Source organism: Hippocampus bargibanti, linkage group LG02, assembly GCF_051943395.1.
Source record: "Hippocampus bargibanti isolate YZ-2025 linkage group LG02, ASM5194339v1, whole genome shotgun sequence".
Classification (NCBI taxonomy): Eukaryota; Metazoa; Chordata; class Actinopteri; order Syngnathiformes; family Syngnathidae; genus Hippocampus; species Hippocampus bargibanti.
Genome location: NC_142735.1, coordinates 8,961,377 through 8,982,502, shown reverse-complemented (window position 1 = coordinate 8,982,502; position 21,126 = coordinate 8,961,377). Strand labels below are relative to the sequence as shown.

At 39.8% G+C, this 21,126-nt stretch overlaps 1 protein-coding gene across 1 annotated transcript in view; it reads left to right on the top strand.

The window, feature by feature from the left end:
- The first annotated feature begins 3,656 nt into the window (after positions 1 to 3,656).
- Positions 3,657 to 21,126, top strand: part of diaph1 (diaphanous related formin 1) — a 101,221-nt gene continuing 83,751 nt past the window's right edge. The window contains exons 1-7 of the mRNA XM_089023804.1: positions 3,657 to 4,397; positions 14,272 to 14,298; positions 14,865 to 15,029; positions 15,392 to 15,493; positions 20,383 to 20,513; positions 20,637 to 20,720; positions 20,794 to 20,857. Coding sequence (XP_088879930.1) covers positions 4,311 to 4,397; positions 14,272 to 14,298; positions 14,865 to 15,029; positions 15,392 to 15,493; positions 20,383 to 20,513; positions 20,637 to 20,720; positions 20,794 to 20,857 — 660 coding nt within the window. The 5' untranslated portion in view covers positions 3,657 to 4,310. The remainder of the gene's footprint in view (positions 4,398 to 14,271; positions 14,299 to 14,864; positions 15,030 to 15,391; positions 15,494 to 20,382; positions 20,514 to 20,636; positions 20,721 to 20,793; positions 20,858 to 21,126) is intronic.

Here is a 21,126-nt window from a genome sequence, read left to right as displayed (position 1 = left end):
GTACCAAAAGTGAGGTGACAGGGTTCTCACCTTTTTACTTACTTTATGGACGTTCACCACGTTTGCCAGTTGATATGTTGTTTAGTTTGAATCCAGACTCGAACCAGGGTGAAACCAACCAGAAGGACTATGTGAAGAAGTGGAAACAGGGCATGGAGGAAGCGTATGCGATCACGCAAGAAAATAACAACAAAGCTGCTGCCAGGAGTAAGAGACTATATGACAGTAAACTAAAGTATTCTACCCTGTTGCCCGGTGATCGTGTTCTGGTTCGAAACTTAACCCCACGTGGAGGTTCAGGCAAACTGAGAAACCACTGGGAGGATGTTGTTCATACAGTGGTTCGTCAAGTCAGCCAAGACATTCCAGTTTATGAGCTGAAACCTGAGAGGGGGAAGGGCAGATCTAGGATACTCCACCGCAATCTCTTGCTGCCATGTGATCATTTGCCATTAGAGACTTCACTACAGTCCCAGTCCAAGGAAAAGTCCACTCGGCAACGACCGAACAAGATGCCGGAAATGGATCCGGAAGAGGATGATGAGGAGGATGAGTATTATCCAGTGTTGCATCGCCAGAGCACCCGACCAGACTCACCAGAACCGCGGGACGTGAGCTTTGTGGAGACAACCCACCATGATGACAATCAACTGGGGAATGAACTGCCGGGGACGGAGCCGGGAGCTGCGGAAGTTGACCAATCTCAGGAGGGCAACATTGGTCCGGAAAATGATCCACCTGTGACAGTGTGTCCCCCTTTTCCCCAGCCACCCCCCAGTAATCCTGATATTGGGGGAAATCAACGGCCACGACGAGAACACAGGAGACCCAAGGTATTCACGTATGATCGCCTTGGTTCGCCATCTTGCTACAATGTAGGGACAGTACCATATCATGGTGAACAGACAATGCCTTGGATGTATGGCGCACACCCCTATTATGCCACGAAATACTACAGAAATGGTTAATCGACACTTCGGTTTAATAGAACAGTGAGATGGAAACAAGAAGACCCCGATGAGCCCTGTATAAGTAAAACGGAATGTATGAAAAGAGTTCCAGTCTGTGAATTGTTGATTGTTATAATGTAAACAGAATGTATGAAAAGAGTTCCAGTCTGTAAACTGTTCATTATTATAGTTCATATTTGGATGCAGTTCATAATACCGTGCGTCATTGTTTTGGGCACGTCGTCCAGCGTATTTATGTATTTACTAGTACATATGTTGGGGACAACATCTATTTTGAGGGGGAGTATGTGACAGGTTGTAAATTATCGTATTTCCTATTTTGGTTACATTCGCGTAGTTCTCTTGGTTTACAAATGATATATATCGAAAATGTTTATTTAAACATGGAACGCCTGCTTCGGTTCATGTTTCGTGTCGGACCGATTTAGATCGTTGGACCGGAAATTGTTGTGCGCGTACGTTTGCATTAGATCGGGGCATTCGAAGTAAACCACTGTTGAGTCAAGACGTATCACATTGCTTGTCTTGTGGTTTTTTTCCTGGATCCCACAACACCGTATCTCCCTTACTATAGTGGAGAGCGCAACACTTACATATTAGACGCAATGTCATAATTGTAATGTCTTGTATTAACCTATATGTTTTCCTCTTAAGTAATCACTGCGATAACAATATAAAGTGAAGAACTTCTGCAGAATTTGGCTTACCCTTGGTATACAAAGAAAAAGCATGAAGATAACGACACTCACCTTTCTTTGACATTGTCTGAGACCTCTTTATTTCATATTTCATTGACTGTTGTGGATATGGTGTGCAGTGATGAATACCTGAGTAATGCATACCTGTAACGCATTACGGCGAGAGCTGTTTGTCTCCTGGTTAGATTGTTTTGCAAGAATAGGGGTTCAACGATTATGCGGTAAGTCTGTATTATTTGCAACTGAAACTATAATTTTAAATAGTGCAAGGTCATCAAAGTTGAATGTTACAATATTTGTAAATATTATGTATGTTGATAGGTGACCCGTTGGGCCACTGGGTGGTATGTCGGCCTCACAATGGAGAGGTGCATGGTTTGACCTCCCTTTGTGGAGGTTGCATGTCCTCAGCATGACTGTGGATCTTCTCTGTGTATTCCGTTTTCCTCCCACATTCCAAAAACATGGATGGCAGCAGGTTAGCGCTCCAAATTGTCCCTAAATTTGAGTGGTAGTGCGGATATGTGTGCCTTGCGATTGACTGTCAACTGGTTCAGGGAATACCCCACCAACTGCCTAGAGACAGCTGGGAGAGGCTCCAGCATTCGTCCGACCATTGTGAGGATAAGCAGATTTAAAAAAAAAATATATATATATATATATATATATATATATAGGCATGGATAGATGGATGTTTGTTGATATGAAAGTGCATCTAATGGTCAGGAACAGAGTGACAATACAATACAATACAATACATATTGATTAGAAATATAAAAGAAAACAGTGTAGATGAAACAATATTTCTGTTGACACATAATTGTAAAAAAGTAATAAAATATGTTACTGTATATTTCAACCATGTAAACCATACACGGTTATATAATGAAAATGGTTTTGGTGGATTTTATTTCATTTTAGTCAGACCAGTTAAAGAAAATTGCACACTTATTCTAGAGTGAATGTTGACAAAAATGTTAAGTGCAAGGTTGGTTTAAAACTTTCTTCCTCATCTCACAATACAGATTAATGGGTTGTGGAGCAGTGGTTGATATTAATGCTGCATTTGACAAAGTTTGACAATTGTTTCTGAACTCCAAGCATTCAATCAAGGCAAATGTCAACAACAGAGATGGTTGGTTCTGTTTGTTTGATGATCAGATTCATTCCAACTGGTTTTGACCACAGTTTTCATTATCATTTGTATTTATTTACATAAATATGTTATCTTCAAAGAGTTTCATTCTTTCACCACAGAACTCTATGCATGGAGATAACGGTGTATCGTCACACAGTTCCTGTAGATCACATTGTGTTGTGACGTTATGCCAAATAACTCCACTTTTGTAATAGTGGACGGATACACATAAATATGAGTAAATCGTCTTGTAAATTGTGTTTTGGCATTCGCGTTCCCTGTTTTCACAAGTGACTTTATATTGAAGTCGGTCAGTGATGTTGGACCCTTGGCCCTTGGGGTTCCCCTGCAGACACTTTCCATCACAGACCACCCAGTTCAATGGGGCGTTCGAGTGCACTTCGGCCCGTGGGAAATAAAAAAACTGCGACATGACACTTTCATCGAAAGCACAACGAAGTTATGGTTTGGAATTGATCCGGGTTCAAATATTGGCACGTCACCGGCCATGCGTGTGGCGTTTGCATCCTATTCTTACGTCGGTTCTCATTTCACACAAAACAAAAAGACACACGTCACATAAATTCGAAACGCCCAAGGTCGCTGCCTTACTTTTTAAGCAATATCCAACGGGAAAAAGTAGTTCAGGGGGCGTGTTACTAGCCTTTTTAGTTTTCAAAAACGGACACTCATTTTTTTCAACGTAATTAAAATTATTGCGTTGAGTTTGGATAGGAGAAACAGCTCACAATAGTGGCAAGTGCAAGTACGTAGTACATCAGGAAGCAGTTCAGGTGTAGTCCGATGCTGCCTCCGCCCCCAAACTGCTACAGGGCGAGTGTCAGAAGAAAGTACAGGAAGACAATTGACTCGGTGTTGAAATCTGTCTTCGCTACTGTCATGCCGGAATTGAAAAACTGACGAGAGAAGTAGTAGGCATGAAACGTTCTGTGGAAGCCTCTGTAGTACAAGGGCAACATCGAGGATGAGCCCCTGTAGTCTGAACCAATCTTCTGAAAGTGGATTTTGCAGTTGCGATTTTACCTAGCTAAAGCTAACGATAGCTGCCTTTTCTCCAAACTTTTGTAAACGAAAGTCAGTTCGTATTAACTTGTGTTTGTGTTGACGTTACACGCGGATGCAGGTATCTTAAATCGCGGTTTGTATTTTTAAATGGGACGTTGGGATGCCTATTCTGGTTACGACGATTTACAGCACTTTGAATTTCCCTCCTTCTGGAAGACCGGCAGACGGCTTTACGAAGAGTTTGGCTCTAGACCAGATCATTAGCAACTCTGTGCTAGTTGTGGCTAGTTATCCATCCGTAGTACCACGACCCAGACTCGAGGAGATTATAATCACTGTTATAACTAGGCCCCTACTGTCTTGGTAGATCGTCAGATCAGTAATTTGCTTTGAATATATTTTTTGCATCAACGAGATTACCTCCACGCGGAGACTATTTTGACTCCGAGTTGAAAGAAAGGGATTAACTTTACAACTATGGATCCACACACCTCGGCTCCTGCTCCCAAGAAAGACAAGAAGTCAAAGAAGGGCTATGAAGATGGAGAGGGGAAAAAGAAATTTGTGAGTATCTCATAAGCGTCATTTGCTGGCAAATCACATTGTTTTAGGTTCTTGGCTTTTCCGCTCATGTCACTTGTTTAAATTAGTTATGTCGCTCATGTCGCTTGTTTAAATTAGTTATGTAAGTGAAAGTACAAAGCCATCAGACGTTCAACCTCTGATTACATGAATGTATACTGTATAAACCACCCTGGTTTGTCCTTTGATACGTCGATGTAGTTCTCAAAAGTATAAAACACTATCAAACACGAGGAAGTGTCAAAATAAAAGGAAGTTCCTGCCCCATTACATTTCCACCAAGCTCATTCATTTTATATATATATATATATATATATATATATATATATATATATATATATATATATATATATATATATATATATATATATATATATATATATTGTGTGTGTTTTAGCATAAAGCTTCTACTTGAGTGTTTTAGTTTTTGGCCTTTATTTACTCTATAATCGATGTTGCTTATTGAGTTCTGTGGGATCTGAGTTTAACGTGACATTGTTAGCCCATTAACACCCACAGCCCCCCATTTGTCCCTTGTGGGTTTAATATGTGGTTCACTTGAGGTGTCTACATTGTCCTATTGGTGCCTGTCACCAGCCAAGTTTCACTTGTTGCATAACTCAGCTCCTTAGTCACGTCTAGCAACAGGTGAAAAGTGATAGCACGAGCACACTGACAATCAGTAACCATGGTGGAGCAATGGGGGACTCATGGTCATTAAGTAAATATAGGACCACATATGCATGTGCACTGTATATAATTGTTTTATTAATACCAGTCACTCTGCCCAGTATTCTTCCACACTTTGTTTTTTTATGCCAGTGTAGTTTTTGTAATTCATTATTTCCTTTTTTAAAATGTGTTATTCCCACTATTAGATAAAAAGGTGAGCAAGCTACATACGTCACATAATGTTTCAGGAATGGCAACTTGTCTGTATTATTGACAAAAGTATGAGTAAACATGAGTCATAGACAGAGATATGTGCCCTCCATAGACCTGATCTCCTCCTCACACCAGCTTTCTATTTGAATCTTTTCTTATACAACTTTTACTATGCAACACACACCAGATTTAATCTTTTACTGGAGAAACGTTTTGACAAAAAGTGTGTTTAAAATAGTCCGACTCAGTCATTATATGAAACAATATTGGGCATACAGTGAATAACTTTTGACGTCAAATTTAAACACTCTAAAAGTGTTTTTCTTTCTTCTATTGGTTCAGATAAAGAATAGAAAATAATGCTAATTAAACCTGTCACTTGCAGTGTTGATGGCCCAATAGTTGAGTGGTTAGCACATTGACTTCAGACAATAGAGGAACCGAGTTCAATTCAAGCTCCGGCTTCCCTGTGTGGAGTATTCATGTTCTCCTGGGTGGGTTTTCTCTGGGTTCTCCGCTTTCCTCCCATATTCCAAAAACATGCTTGGCAGGCTGATTGAATACTCCAAATTGACCCAAGATGTAGATTCGGTGTGTGCCCCGCCTACTCCCCAAAGAAGGCTGGGATAGGCTCCAGCAATCTCCGCGACCCCGGTGAGGATAATGCAATGGTCTGATGTCAAAACCGTTTATAACTACCACATAGATACAATAACAAATTAACAGCTGTCTAATATTTCCTGAAATACAGTACCATTGCATCCTCATACTTTTAACTGTGATATGGGACAATCATATGGATGAAAGATTAGAACATGATATTTGACCATGGGGTGTTGTATCACCTGGCCAGAGTTGACAAAGATACCTTGCTCTGTGACAGTTCTAACCACCAAAAAACATGTTTCTACATGAAAAGTACTTTCCAACATGGCTGTATTGTCTTGTGTGTAACATGGAGCATGTAGCTCATCTCCACAATAAGTGGCAGCCTCTTGTCAAGCATAAAATTGTGCCAGCGTGTGCCTTCAAACAGCAGTGCAACCACTACCTGGTGGAGCAACCTCAGCAAAAGCCTGACTCAACAAGTCCTAATGAGCTCTCTCATCTCTCTCATATATATATATATATATATATATATATATATATATATATATATATATATATATATATATATATATATATATATATATGTATATATATATGTATATATGTATATGTATATATGTATATATATATATGTATATATGTATATATATATATGTATATATATATATATATCATCATCTCATTTTCCGTATCGCTTATTCCTCATTAGGGTCGCGAGGGTTGCTGGAGCCTATCTCAGCTGTCTTCGGGCACGAGGCGGGGGACACCCTGAATTGGTTGCCAGCCAATCGCAGGGCACACAAAGACGTACAACAGTCACTCTCACACTCACACCTAGGGACAATTATATATATACAGTAAAGTCTCGTTATATCGATATTCAAGGGAGTCCGAAAAAATATCGATATAACCGGGACTATCGATATATCCGACCCTGTTTGCATGTAATTTTCTCCGTGCGTGCATAGAAATAGTATCGATATAACCGGGACTATCGATATATCCGATATCGATATAACGAGACTTTACTGTATATTTTTTTCTCTGGAGAGAAAACAACACAATACACTACACCGATAAACACAGCTGAAGCCATAAATGAATTATGTTAAATTACGGCCTATGTTGTACAGGAGGAGTGAATAACCGGGTTCATGTAATAAATTGAAGATTATGTATCATTATTCGTTTGTTTTCACAATGCGATTTTCTATTTTGATGTATAGTTTTGAGATCTGATCATAAATGTTCTCAAAATTACATCTCATAATTTTATTAGGAATATTTCAAAATCCATTTAGCATTGCGCTAAATAACCCTCCATCCCGGTTCAGACTGAAAATTTTGTGTTCAAAATCTTTTGATTGGAAATGTTTATTCAAGTTAAATTTAAAGTTCTAAATGTATGATGTGAAAAGAGGGCACCAATATAGAGGCCTCAATAATTGATTTTATTATGAGTATTTTTTTATAATTCAGTGGTAACTCTTCATACAAAATTTTTAAGTATGGAAATGCCTGAACAGGCATCTAAACAGTATAAGTACATTCTAACATGCTTTGCGTCTATTTCTGTTCCCTCATCTGACTTTGCCACTTGCAGAATAGCATTCATAATATAGATCATCATTAGTGTGATGTATTAGGCTGTCAAGCTTGCAGCAGCATCTCAGGGTGCTCTTTATAGGGTAGATAAATATTGAATAGCCTTTTATGTTTTAATTGGGCCTGCCTTGTTCCTGCGTTATTGTTCGACAATAGTGAACTCTTTGGTTTACGTTGATCCTGTGTACCTTCTCAATATAAACATATCTTGAGATATTGTATTGAAACTGCAAAGGAAGGGCTGGTTCATATCTATTGGACAGACAATTTTCGACTGATAAAGGGTGGGGCATGTCACATTCATCAATCCAATACTAAAGAAGCAGGAAGTTCAAATTTTTTATCCTGCAGCCCGACAATAAAATAGCAGAAAGGGTCATTTCAACCTGTACTTGAATTTTCCTCGTTTACCGTTATAGTTCTGTCAGTTTTTATTCATTCTCTTATTCATTTTCTGATCCTCTTAATCCTCACAAATGTCACGGGGGGTGCTAGAGCATATGCCAGGTGTCTACTGGCAGTAGGCGGGGGACAACACCCTGAATCGTTTGCCAGCCAATCACAGGGCACACAGAAACGAACAGCCATTCTTGCTCATACTCACACCGAGTGTCAATTTGGAGTCTTCAATCAGCCTGCCATGCATGTTTTTGGAATATGGGCGGGAACAGAAGGACATGGTGGAAACCCACGCAGGCCCAGGGAGAACATGCAAACTCCACTCAGGGAGGCAGGAGCGGATCTGAACTCACGACATCTGCTCTGTGAAGTCTGTGTGCTAACCACTCGAGTATCAGTCAGGTGCTGTTTTATATTCTGTCATTTACCGTGTTTTTCTCTAAATGTAATTTAGTCCCATGGTCCTCTGGGGACACGCAGACTGGTTTTAGCGTGCACGAAAAGAAACGCCACACTATTTGTGCCACTCCATTGATATTGGATCATCTGTCTTTAATATTCAGCTGAAAGTCTACAGCAAAGCGTTGGACAATTGAACCGAAACCCCCGTGACCACCCTACTTATGTGCTGCACTTCAAATATCGCCAACAAACATTCATAGTCATCCATGGCCACCTCTGCATTTTTTTTTTCACACTGAACTGTTTTATGTGGGTGTTAAACTTTTATCTTTCAACCTTAGTTGATCTCAACAACATGGCCTCTCAATTACTGCAATTATTTGGTCATAAATTCAATATTATCCAGAGAGTTGACAATTTCATCTGAGCTCAAGTGCCTATTTGATCAACATTGTTTTGGTGGGCAATACCTACACTGAATCTAGGCTAGTGATCATTGTGCCACTTAACTATAATAAACACAGAATGTACTGTCTATGATCCTTGTGTTATTGGTTACGGATTGGATTGGATGTACCTTTATTCGTCCCACAGTGGAGAAATTTACATTTCACAGCAGCAAAGTTATGAAAGGAAGAGGAAAGGAAAGAAAGAAGTCGACAAACAAAATACAGGAGCTGGTGGAAAGGCAACCACTCTCGCAGCACCATGTTGAAGTATAAAAAAAAACTAAATAACAAATAATCTGACAACACAATTTGCAACGGAAATGGTTAATTCCAGGAGCATGTGTCACAAACCCTTGTGGTTGCATTGGTCATGAAACCCATATACACACATTCAAATGCGTCATTTTTTTCTTTGTGTTATAAAGGAAAGTGGAGAAAATACAATCCAATGCATATTGATTTATGTAGCGCTTTAACAACAGCTGATGCACCAAGGATTTTCTCCACTGTCAATTTGAAGTATTTTTTAATATGGATTAAATTTAAATTTGTGTTTTTTCCCCGAAACATTGTTTAATCAACAAAGTCATCACTAGATGAATTGATTGTTATTGCACTACCAGCATGTTTTATTATGTCACATGGCCTCGTTGGCCTTATTGCTGTTGTTGTGAGTTGCATGTTCTGTCAGTTAGACCTTCCACAATAGGAATGTCTTACTTCAGTTAGGCATGCCTTTATTTTCAAGAAAAGCCAATACATAAACGTAAACTTAACTGAGAGTATGTTGATTTATGGTCATATTAATCCAGTACTTGTTCATGCTAGTAGTGTGTAGAAGACTCTTGTGTGCATTGTGCATGTGGACCTGCAGGCATATGCGATATGAGGGTTTGTCAGGAAGTTGTGCAAAAACAGCAAACAGGATATATTGTTATTCTTCCCCATTATTGAATACGCTTATCTCTCACCACTTGCTCCTTTTACGAAGGAGGCAATAGCAGGCAGCTAATAAATATGTTCACACTCCTCTCTCAAAAACCTGGTGGTCAGAATTCTTTAGAGGTCTGGATGATGTTAAATTGTCCGTAAAGTTTTATGACTTGACCCAGACGTGTTTGGAACATTCTGGAACACGTTACTTAACCTTACGTCATAACTTAACATAGGGATGGTAACTTTAATGCTGTGGTTGGGGGGGGGGGGGGGGGGTGTCATTTTATCATTGGTACTCTCGGGCCCACAGGTATGAGGAAAAATAATCATTTATATTTTGACAAAATACATGCGCATGCACAACATTTTTGTTCTCATTACATTTCTTTTTTTTTTTTGTCATATTTTTCATCTCGCTCTTGCTGTCAATCCGGAATTTTCTTTTCTGTGGCGATTGTTTTTGCTTTCGGTCCGATCTGGACAGTCGAAACATCTCGGCCATCTGCACTCTGTGTGTTCACCCAGTCGTCTAGAATGTTTTCCAGTTCGGGCCACCTGCTTTTATTACTTCTGAAAGCTTTTTTTCATCTTTTTACTTTGCTCCAGTTCTTCCCGCTGCCATTTCTAGCATCTCACCATCGATTCATTTATGCCGAGTTTACGTGCAGCAGCTCTGTTTCCTTCTTTATCAGACAGCTTGATTGCTTTTAGCTTGAAAGCTGTGTCATATGCCTTCTTTTCCATGATGAGGGTATGTTCGGGCGAATTTAATTTATGCACAAGACAAGAAGTTGCAGTCTTCCTCGACGCATATATTCCACCGGTCTTAATCTTACCTTTACTCGAGTTGCCCCTGGCGGCCGTTAGAAAAATTACATAAATTGGCCGCATCACTGAATAAGCCGCAGGGTTGAAAGTTTGGGAAAAAAAGTAGCGGTTTATAGTCTGGAATTTACGGTATCTATATTTTTTTCCTTCATGGAACCCCCACTTACCTTAGCAAGCGTGTAGTATGTATCTATTAGCGTTTTTTGGGGAAATTTTGGATGCTTGTGTGGGAGGGGTTCATTACCTTTTATTCATTGGGGCGGAGAAGGAGTCAATCAAAGTGGCATTGAGATAATTTCAGACTGCAGTTGACCATCGATGTTTTAGTGAGACACTTGGGCTTGTGTTTAGATCACTGAGGATCCTTGCCATTTTTAGTGGCAGGGAAGCAAATCTTGTGATGAAGCACTATTTTGTATTGATGCTTCTTTTTAAATATAATTAAAATGTCAGGTATCCTCTGAAGTAACCATATTCTATTACCATTGATCTCATGCATAATAGTACTGACCTTTTTTTAATTTAAAACATAATTGCAATTTTAATTATTTTCCAAAATTGTTTGTCCCTAATTTCAAATCATCATTGTAACATTATACATTACTGTAAATAGTATTATTGACGCCGCAAGAGTGGATGCCTTTACAGCAGCCGTACCTTTCCTCCAGTGTCACTTGTTGTATGGCTGGGTTGACAAGTTTGGTGGTGGTCGGCACGGCCATAGCTGCATCGAGGCACTTGTGCTTCCGTCAATGTGCCCCAGGAGTGGCTGGGGCTGCAGAAAGTACATAATCTTCCACCACCAGAGCGTAAATGTGAAAGTGCATGAATCATGTTTCCCTTGTGAAGAGTCTTTGACTGTCCAGAATAGTGATGTTCAAATCTGATGCATGATTGTAAAATAATTTTAGGAGTCTTGACTAGGAATGGCAAGGTTGACTGGGTTGTCGGTTGCTGATCAAAATTGTTCTAATTTTTTAAAGTGTAAGGATGTACCTTTAATTGCTTTCCATAATTCTGGTTAAAGTCCCAAGCCCGGATAAATACAGAGGGATGTGTCAGGAAGGGCATCCGACGTAAAAGCTTGGCCAAAACAAACATGAGTATCATACCTCTGAAGATGGAGGTTACTGATTCGCTGTGGCGACCCCTTGAAGGGAAAAGCCGAAAGGAAAAGAAGAAGAACAGTGGACACTATACTGCATCTACATGCACTGCTATTGATTGAAAAAAGACAAAACGTTTTTTTCTTAGGTCCTCGGGAAGTGCTTGGGTTTCTTGGGTGGCCCCTTTGCAAAATTAATTGCCTAACTCTCCACTAAAATGGCTCACCAAATGCAAAGAGTTGTTGAGTGTTACAATGCAATGTTTAGCGTTGACCATTAGTAAGGTTGCCAGACTTGTTTTTTATTGAATGAATAAATGAGTGGTTTCTTTTAGTTGTACCCATGGCAGGGAAAAAGAAAATACAAAGATCGTTATAAACAAGGACATATCTGCAGTGTGTTGGCCATGTCGATTGACTGTGTCAGAATGTGTTTCAGGAGTGTCTTCAAGCTTGTGTTACTGAGATAATCAAACAAACTATCTTTCACAAAACTAGGGAGCTTAGTGATTTCTACCTGATGTCAGCAGTGCTTTCCAAAATGTGGTTTGGAGAAAAATCCAAAGAAAGTCTACAAATGTTCACTCTTTTGTTGTTTTTTTTTTTTTTTGTTTTTTTTTAATCTTATGTTCTTGTAGTAATTTCAGTGTGGTACTTTTTCAATGTCTTCAACTCTTGTTTTATAAATGTTTTACTTTTAGTCATGTAAAGCACATAGTGTGTATGAAATGTGCCATGAAAATAAAGTGACCTTTCGTCTCCTAAAAGATGGATAGAGATGAATCAGTATTTTTGAGTCACAATTTTTTCTACTTTCTTTTTTTCTGCTTTCTGTGTCAATTCCTACTGTTACGTATGGTTGTGGCTGCCTGAAACCATTTCCAATTCTGCTTATCGCATTGCTATGGCAACATGGTAAGCAAAAGCAACTCAGTGTTTGCTGTATTTTCCACTGAATCACCAACACCATCTTATTCTCAACCACATTACCTCTCGGATTATAGCACTGTAAACTTCAGAACAAGATGATCGTTTTCTTTTCACATATGTATTCAACCTCTTAAAACTTTTTTTTTAATTAGCAACACCTCGTGGGTGTATGCCAGGCGTAAAATTCAATGATTGTTTAAGGACCATGTTTTTTTATCTTGATTTCATTCCTTGAAAAGTGATTGTCAAACCAGATACAATGCACTCTGTAATTATTGTCATGCACTGTGAATATGTTAACATAAAATCAAACAATTTTTATTGCAAAAGTATATTCTCATCCCGAAAATTGTAAGAACGTTTACAGAGGACAGGAGAGAGAGAAGGCCTGCATCGGTCGACTGACGATTTTGAGAGATATTGTGCAAATAGGAATGACCAATGATCACAATTTTGCGAATTGGGCACTCTTTTATTTGTTGTTGTTGTTTTTTTTTTTTTTTTTTTTTTTTGAAACCATGTTTTAACAACAGGTGTGCTAATAGTTGTGTCACACATGATTTGATGTAAAATAGTTATTTCCAAATGTAGCGTTTTTCCTGCTATTAAACTTTTTTTAAAAAGTTTTTACTTTGGTCCACTATTATTTTGATTTAAAAATATATATGAGAAGCAATCCATTTTAACTTGGGTTGCCCTAAATTTTGAGGGCAGTGCGTTGAAACGGAGGGTATTTTTCAGCGAGATTTTTTTTTCCACTTTATTTTGGTAATATCTTATTATGCAGTCTGTATAACTTCTTCTTTTCCTTTCGGCTCTTCCCTTCAAGGGGTAGCCACAGCGAATCAGTGTCCTCCATCTTCAGAGGTTTTATTCGCATGTTTGTTTTGGCCAAGCTTTTACGTCAGATGCCCTTCTTGACACAACCCTCTGTATTTATCCGGGCTTCTGCAGTCTGTATATTTTTTTTAATAAACAGAAGAAATACCACATAAATGCCTTTAGTTTCATGTAATTTTATTAAAAAAATGCTATATTGGGTTAAACAAAATTGACTTAAAATTTCCTGTGTCAGGCCTCAGAATTTTGTCCATACCACACTCGGTCGGGTAAAATAGCGAAATAAGTACAAATTCTTGTGTCTTGTGTTTGATGGCGTCAATCTCTGCTTTATGAACCTGGACACGTTTTTGTGGAAATTTCTTGTTTTTGATACATTCACCAAACCAATTTTATTGACAATTGAACTGTCTTAATTAGTCAGTGAAATGGGGGACATGTGAGGTCACGTCTTTCCGCTTGGAGGCCTTTCTGGCCAATGAGGACTAAAGGTGAAAATTTGTATGTGTAGCCTGACATCTGGTGGACATGATCAGATATTACGCGCACATTCACAAAACACAATCGAGCCTTACTTGAACCGTTAAGACTCATTGTAATCCAATTTATCTGCATAATTGCCACTCTGGCTCTTTTTGCTGTGATATACGTTTCTTAATTAATATTCATTACCGATTTGATTAGAATTCAACTATAGTTTAACATTACCACAATGTCCCCACATGTCCATCAGTGAATGACTTGCATTATTAATTTTCCACATTGTCCAATTCAAAATTCCTGCCTTATGGTCGTGTTTTCCTTCTGGCATCATTTGATCGTTTTTATGACAATCCCTTCCTCCCCTTTGCTCATTCTTCATCCATAGACACTGAAACGTCTGATTCCAGATGAGGTAGGTTTTATAACTTCCTGCCACCAACACTCGTCTGCTTGCCTCATTCACCTTGTACACTCTGTAAATAAACAAACTCCCCTTGCCACTATTTGTTTGTCACAATCTAATCCACCCTAACACACTTAAAACATTTATTGCTGAGTGTACTCTAGTTGGGAGTGCATGCTTTTGGTGATGCACCTTAACTACTGTGAAGTTTATACAACTAATTTCCAATTTGGCATTCAACAGTGCATACACTTGTGCACCCAAGGGAACTTAGTACTTGCATTGTTCACGATTCCTTTGCATCTGCATGTTCCGTCAACGTGTTGACTTTATTTGGCAGTTTGATGTGATCAATATTTTAAATATAAATCCCTAATCAATTCTCGGAATTCGTTGAAATCAGGTTTCCATTGATGTAAAAAAAATGCTAACCACCACATTTACTCAACGATTTTTTTGTTGGGTCATTTTCTAACCACAAATTGATTAGGGATTTCCCACTGCCAGTTTTCTTTTTGTAGCTTGTCATTCTCAACACCCCAATCTAACATGTGCCATTTTGCCTGCAAATCTAGTTGGAACGTTTTACAAGCATGAGGATTAAGAAGGACAAGGAGAAGCTCAGCCATGTGCCAGGTCAGCGTCATTCTGCAGCTGCCAACTATGAAATCAACACGGCCAGTGCAATACTGCACGACCATTCCGATGAATATGTCCTCGAACTTTTTGAACAGATGCTGGTGAGCAGCCCGTTTCACTGTATGTCTACTTTAGCAGAATCTGCTCTTTCCGTGATGTGATCGAAAAAAGACCTTTCTATTTTTAAACACCTTTCATAGTAGAAAAAGCACTACAGTGTCATGTGATGTCAAATGTAAAAAAATAACAAGTCCTACACGACAGTGTATTTATTATCTAAACTTTCAATGTAACATGCCTCTGAAAAGGATCAAGATGCCTGACGTGACTGAAATCTGACTGAACTTAAATGTCGGCGGAACCACCTGAATAGTTGAAAAGCAGATCCTATTTATTTCCTGCTCAAGTTTACGGATTATTCATCATGATAACCAATGTCATCAACCTTTTTTGTGTGGTTCAGGTGGATATGAACCTAAATGAGGAGAAGCAGCAGCCTCTCAGGGAAAAAGACATCACCATTAAACGTGAAATGGTCTCTCAGTACCTGCACACTTCAAAAGCGGTCAGTAAAACAAAGTCAAACCTATTACAGTGATACCTCTGTTTACGAACCCCTTGGATTAAGAACTTTTTGGTTAACGCACGTTAAATTTATGACAATTTTACCTTGGCATACAAACTATTTTTCGGGATACATACGAAGCTGCCACAATGAGTGATGTGTCATTCGCGAACGAGGCCGTTTTAACCAAAAAATGGCAGCCGACTGTTTTTGTCCTCTATTCCCCGCCCCCAGTCTTCGGTTGAAGCCACGTGATTGGTCAAGAACGCAAAAGTGAGGGGGTGTGGGGTTGACAGACAGAGGGAGTGAAGCCATTCTCCCAAAAGAAAATGGCTGCCGACTTTTTTTTGTCCTCTATTCCCTTCCCCCAGTCTTCTGTTAAAGCCACGTGATTGGTCAAGAACGCAGCAGTGAGGGCAGGTGGTTTAAACATTAAAGAGACAGGCAGACGACAGTGAGAGTTTCAACTTTGATAGTTCAAAGTCAGAGTGTAGACTGCACGGTTAAAATATCCCATCAATCAGGCTCCACAAACAACCCACACAAGCACTTGATGCAAAAGGCTGTCAACCCAGCTAAACAGAACACAATTGATGAGGAACTACATAAAATTATCGCAGAGAAAGCCCCCACAAGGGATCATTCCTCAAGTTGGTAAAAGAAAAAGGTTATGTTCCTCATCAAGTGTTTAATGCTGAGGAAACGGGGCACTCCATTCCATCAAGCCATCGACCATCACAAAGGTAAATAAAACGACTTTATGATACGGCACATTTATTATACGCAAAATGAGGTATATTTTGCGTAGTTTTAAGGCCTAGGAAATTAGAAAGTAGAAAATTATGTTTTATGGGGTTCTGGGAATGGATTATTCTCATTTTAAAGGTTTCCGATGGGAAATTAATTTTTGGGATACACTTCGCCTGACACTCTCTGTCTGGGAACCAATTAAGTTCGTAAGCCAAGGTATCACTGTAACTGAGGTATCACTGCAACTGAATCAGAACATTTTCTATCTAATGTTGAGACATGATGTTTGTGATTAACTCGCATCTCTTCACTTTATTCAGTTGCTGTAAACAAGTCCATGCAACAAGTAGCTTACACTACTACCAGCTCCAGTGCTAACAGACCACAATTACTATTTTGTCGTTTGATATTTGTTCACTTTTTACCGGGCAATTATGTGACTTAGTAAGCACATTCTCCAAATTATGTATAAACAGGGCTGTCCATTAGTTGTTAAGTGCTGAGTGGGTGTGACGGGACATCCTGATGGTTTGTTTTAATTTAGGTCCTGATGCTTAGCAACTAGTGTGTGTGTGTGTGTGTGTGTGTGTGTGTGTGCGCGCGCGCGCCTGCAGTGTCATGCGGCTGTATCAACACACACATGCCCCCCCCCCCGGCAGCAGGGCAGGACTTTACACCTGCGGTGCTCGCATTTGTATTTTCAAAAAAGTCCATTTTCATCTCTGAATTAAAGAGATGTTAAAATTAAATCACACATCGTGTTGTTCGCTCATTTTCAAAAAATAACATGTTTTTTAGAGTTTTTACCTGTCCAAAAAAACGCACAAAAGCGATTACTTTGAGAGTTGATGTTCCAGGAGGTCAAGAGGGGACTTCTGCCTCCCGACATCCTTTCCCCTCGACAGTCTAAAATTGAGTGAACTATCAGACTTAGGCACACGCCGTGGCAGCACTGAAGGGGCCCTGGAGTGAATTAGGATGGATCCACAAGAGGGCACAAGCCAGTGTCTTATTGTGCCGGTCCCAAGCCCGGATAAATACAGAGGGTTGTGTCAGGAAGGGCATCCGAGGTAAAAAATGTTGCCAAAACAAATATGCGAATCAAACCTCTGAATCCCATACCGGATCGGTCGAGGCCCGGGTTAACGGCCGCCATTGATACTGTTGACCCTCAGGGTGCTAGTGGAAAATTGAATACTGTGGGTAGAAGAAGGAGAGGAGGGAGGTGTGCCCGGAGGAAAAGAGAGAAATGGAACGCCAAGAGTATGGAACTAAGAGTAGGAACTTTGAATGTAGGAACAATGACAAGTAAAGGTCGAGAGCTGTTTGACATGATGCAGAGAAGGAAGGTAGACATACTGTGTGTCCAGGACACGAGGTGGAAAGGCTAGAAGCTTAGGGTCAGGGTTTTAGTTGTTCTATCATGGTGAAGACAGAAAGAGAAATGGAGTTGAGGTTATCTTAAAAGAAGAGTTCGTTAAGAATGTCTTAGAAGTAAAAAGAGTATCAGAATGATGAGTCTGAAGCTAGAAATTGAAGGTGTGATGTTCAATGTTGTTTGTGGGTATGCCCCACAAGTAGGATGTGAGCTGTCGGAGAAGGAGAAATTTTTTTTGGACTTTGATGAAGTCATACAGACATCCCGAGAAGTGAGAGGGTTGTAATTGGTGGAGACTTCAATGGACATGTTGGCGCAGGAAACAAATATGATGAGGAGGTGATGGGCAAGCTTGGACTCCAGATGAGGAACGGTGAAGGACAGATGGTGGTTGACTTTGCTAAGAGATTGGGAATGGCTATTGTGAATACTTTCTTTCAGAAGAGACGGGAACATGGGGTGACCTATAAGAGTGGAAGCAGAAGTACACAGGTAGACTACATTTTGTGTCAACGGCGGCATCTAAAGGAAATCAGTGACTGCAAAGTAGTGGTTGGTTAGAGTGTAGCCAGACAGCATAGGTTGGTGGAATGTAGGATGACCCTGGCACTGAGGAAGATGAAGAACCCAAAGGCTGAAGTGAGGACAAAATGGTGGAAGTTGAAAAAGGAAGAGTGTTGCATGGCATTTAGGAAGGAGGTAAGACAAGCACTGGGTGGGCAAGAGGTCCTTCCAGATGACTGGCAAACTACAGCGAACATAATCAGAGACACAGGTCGGAAAGTACTTGGTGTATCGGGTAGAAGAAAGGTAGATAAGGAGGCTTGGTGGTGGAATGGGGAGGTGTAGGAGTGTATACAGAGAAAGAGGTTAGCAAAGAAGAAGTGGGACACTGAGAGGACGGACGAGAGTAGACAGCAGTACAAGGAGATGTAGCGCACGGTTAAAGTAAAGGTGGCAAAGGCCAAACAAGAGACCTATGATGACTTGTATGCTCGGCTGGACAGCAAGCAAGGCGAGACTGGTCTTTACAGGCTGGCGATACAGAGAGACCAAGATGGTAAGGACCTGCAGCAGGTTCGGCTGATTAAGGATAGAGATGGCAATGTATTAACAGGTGCCAATTGTTTGATGGCAAGATGGAAAGAGTACTTTGAAGAGTTGATGAATGAGGAAAATGAGAAGGAACAAAGAGTAGAAGACGTGACTGTTGTGGACCAAGACGTAGCAAACATTAGGATGAAGTGAGGAGGGCGCTGAAGAGGATGAAGGGGGGAAAGGCACTTGGGCCTGATGATTTACCAATCGAGGTATGGAAGTGTCTTGGAGAGGTGGCAGTGGTGTTCCTGACTGGGTTATTTAACAAGATCTTAGATGGTGGACAGTTGCCTGAAGAATGGAGACAAAGTTTACAGGTGCCCATTTTTAAGAACAATGGAGATGTGCAGAGTTGTACTAACTACAGAGGAATAAAGTTGATGAGCCATACAATCAAACTCTGGAAAAGAGTAGTAGAAGCAAGACTAAGAGCAGAAGTGAACATTTGTGAGCAGCAGTATGGCTTCATGCCAAAAAAGAGTATGACAGATGCAGTGTTTGCTTTAAGAATGCTGATAGAGAAATACAGAGAAGGTCAGAAGGAATTGCATTGTGTCTTTGTAGATCTGGAGAAAGCGTATGACAGGGTGCCCAGAGAAGGTCATGAAAATTATGATTCTACTGTCCATCACTGATCTTGCATCAACAGATTTCGTGACACTTGATCATGTTGGTGTTAAGTCTTCTAGCCCAATGCATTCAGTCCCACTAAAGTATAGCTTTTTAAGTCTCTCATTTCTAATTTCATTATGTGGATTTTTCATTATATTGCAAGTATTTATGGTGATCAGTTTTTCTTATGGATTAATATTACTGCAGAGCCGCCAAGCAATAGGCACAATGCAGGACAATCATGCACACAAAAGGTAGAATGTCCATTGTGTGGAATCACCCCACACTTCGATAATAAAAAAGAAGCAAAGTGTCTACTGTAAATCAGAACTTACACAACTGCCCGTCTCGAGTAAACTAAATATTCTTACCTAATTTAATAGAGCCTGCCACTGCTAGCACTGGGAATTAATTGTAGTCCTTCCAAAGGTGGTCAAGGATAGACACAGCCGCTGGTGCACTTTCATAAATTAAACAAGTATGTTCGTATACTACCTAAGCTGATAGCAGCCACTATACTCTTTAAAAGTCAAATTCACCTACATGACAATGTAGAGTGTTTGGAAGGTCAGCAAGTGCACAAAATAATGTTTGTGTTTATATTATGCCAAATCTATTTTTGGACATTTCGTCGATAATAATCATTATTCGTTCAGTTGTTTGGACTGCTTAATCGTCACTGCTATCTTCGGGCAGGAGGCGGAGGACACCCTGAACCAGTTGCCAGAAAATCACACATTGGAATGCACAACCATTATCCCTCACACTCACATCTCGGACAATTTTGAGTGTATATGGAATGTGATTATTTATTAATTTATCCATAATAGATTGACAATATATTCCCAGCTTAGATCCAGAAAAACGTGCACATCAAAACAGTGCTTCCGGAACTGATCTCATTTTTTTAACGTCACTGCAGAGAATTTACATGTCATTTATTGCTTCAATTCCAATTTTTATGAATTATTCATAAATATTATAGGTCAAAAATTACAAGGCTCTACACATTGGTCTCACTGCTTGTTTTGTTTGTGTGTTTGTTCATCAGGGTCAAGACCAGAAAGAAAGCTCTAAGTCAGCCGTGACATATATACAGGAGTTGAGGTCAGACTACCGGGACTCACAGCTGCTGAGCTGTTTAGAATCTCTTCGAGTCTCGCTCAATAACAACCCTGTCAGGTGATGCACCCATCTATACTTGTCGTGTCAATAGCCATTGTCATTAAAGTAAAAAATAAAAACAAAAGATTCAGATAAAACAAAACTACATTTTTCCAAATCAAGTGGTTTTGTGTCTTGTAGTTGGGTGCAGAATTTCGGAGATGAAGGCCTGGCTCTTCTGTTGAACCTACTCAGAAGACTGCAGGAAGAAAAAGACGAGTACCCGTAAGAAATTCAAACCACAGAAAGTGCAGTTGTTTATGCAAATTGTGTATGTATTAATATGTCATCCTCCTAGAATGATGGGAGTGAAATGTCAACATGAGATCATACGCTGTCTGAAAGCCTTCATGAACAACAAGGTAAGACTCTTTTATTACCCCCTTTAAAATGAAGTACACAATCCTTGTCGTCGCAGTGCTCTTCAAAAGCATAAATGTTGGCTCTCCGCTCCGAGGTGTTGTTTGACAATTTTTCCACCAGAAGGTGGGATTATTCCAAAAGGTAAAAACAAAGTTTGGCTCAACATTGTAGTCCTGTGGTTCTCACGCCTCAAAAAGATACTTGACTCTTGTGGTAACATCATGATAGATAGACCATCAAAAATAAAGCAGAGTTTATTTTTAACACG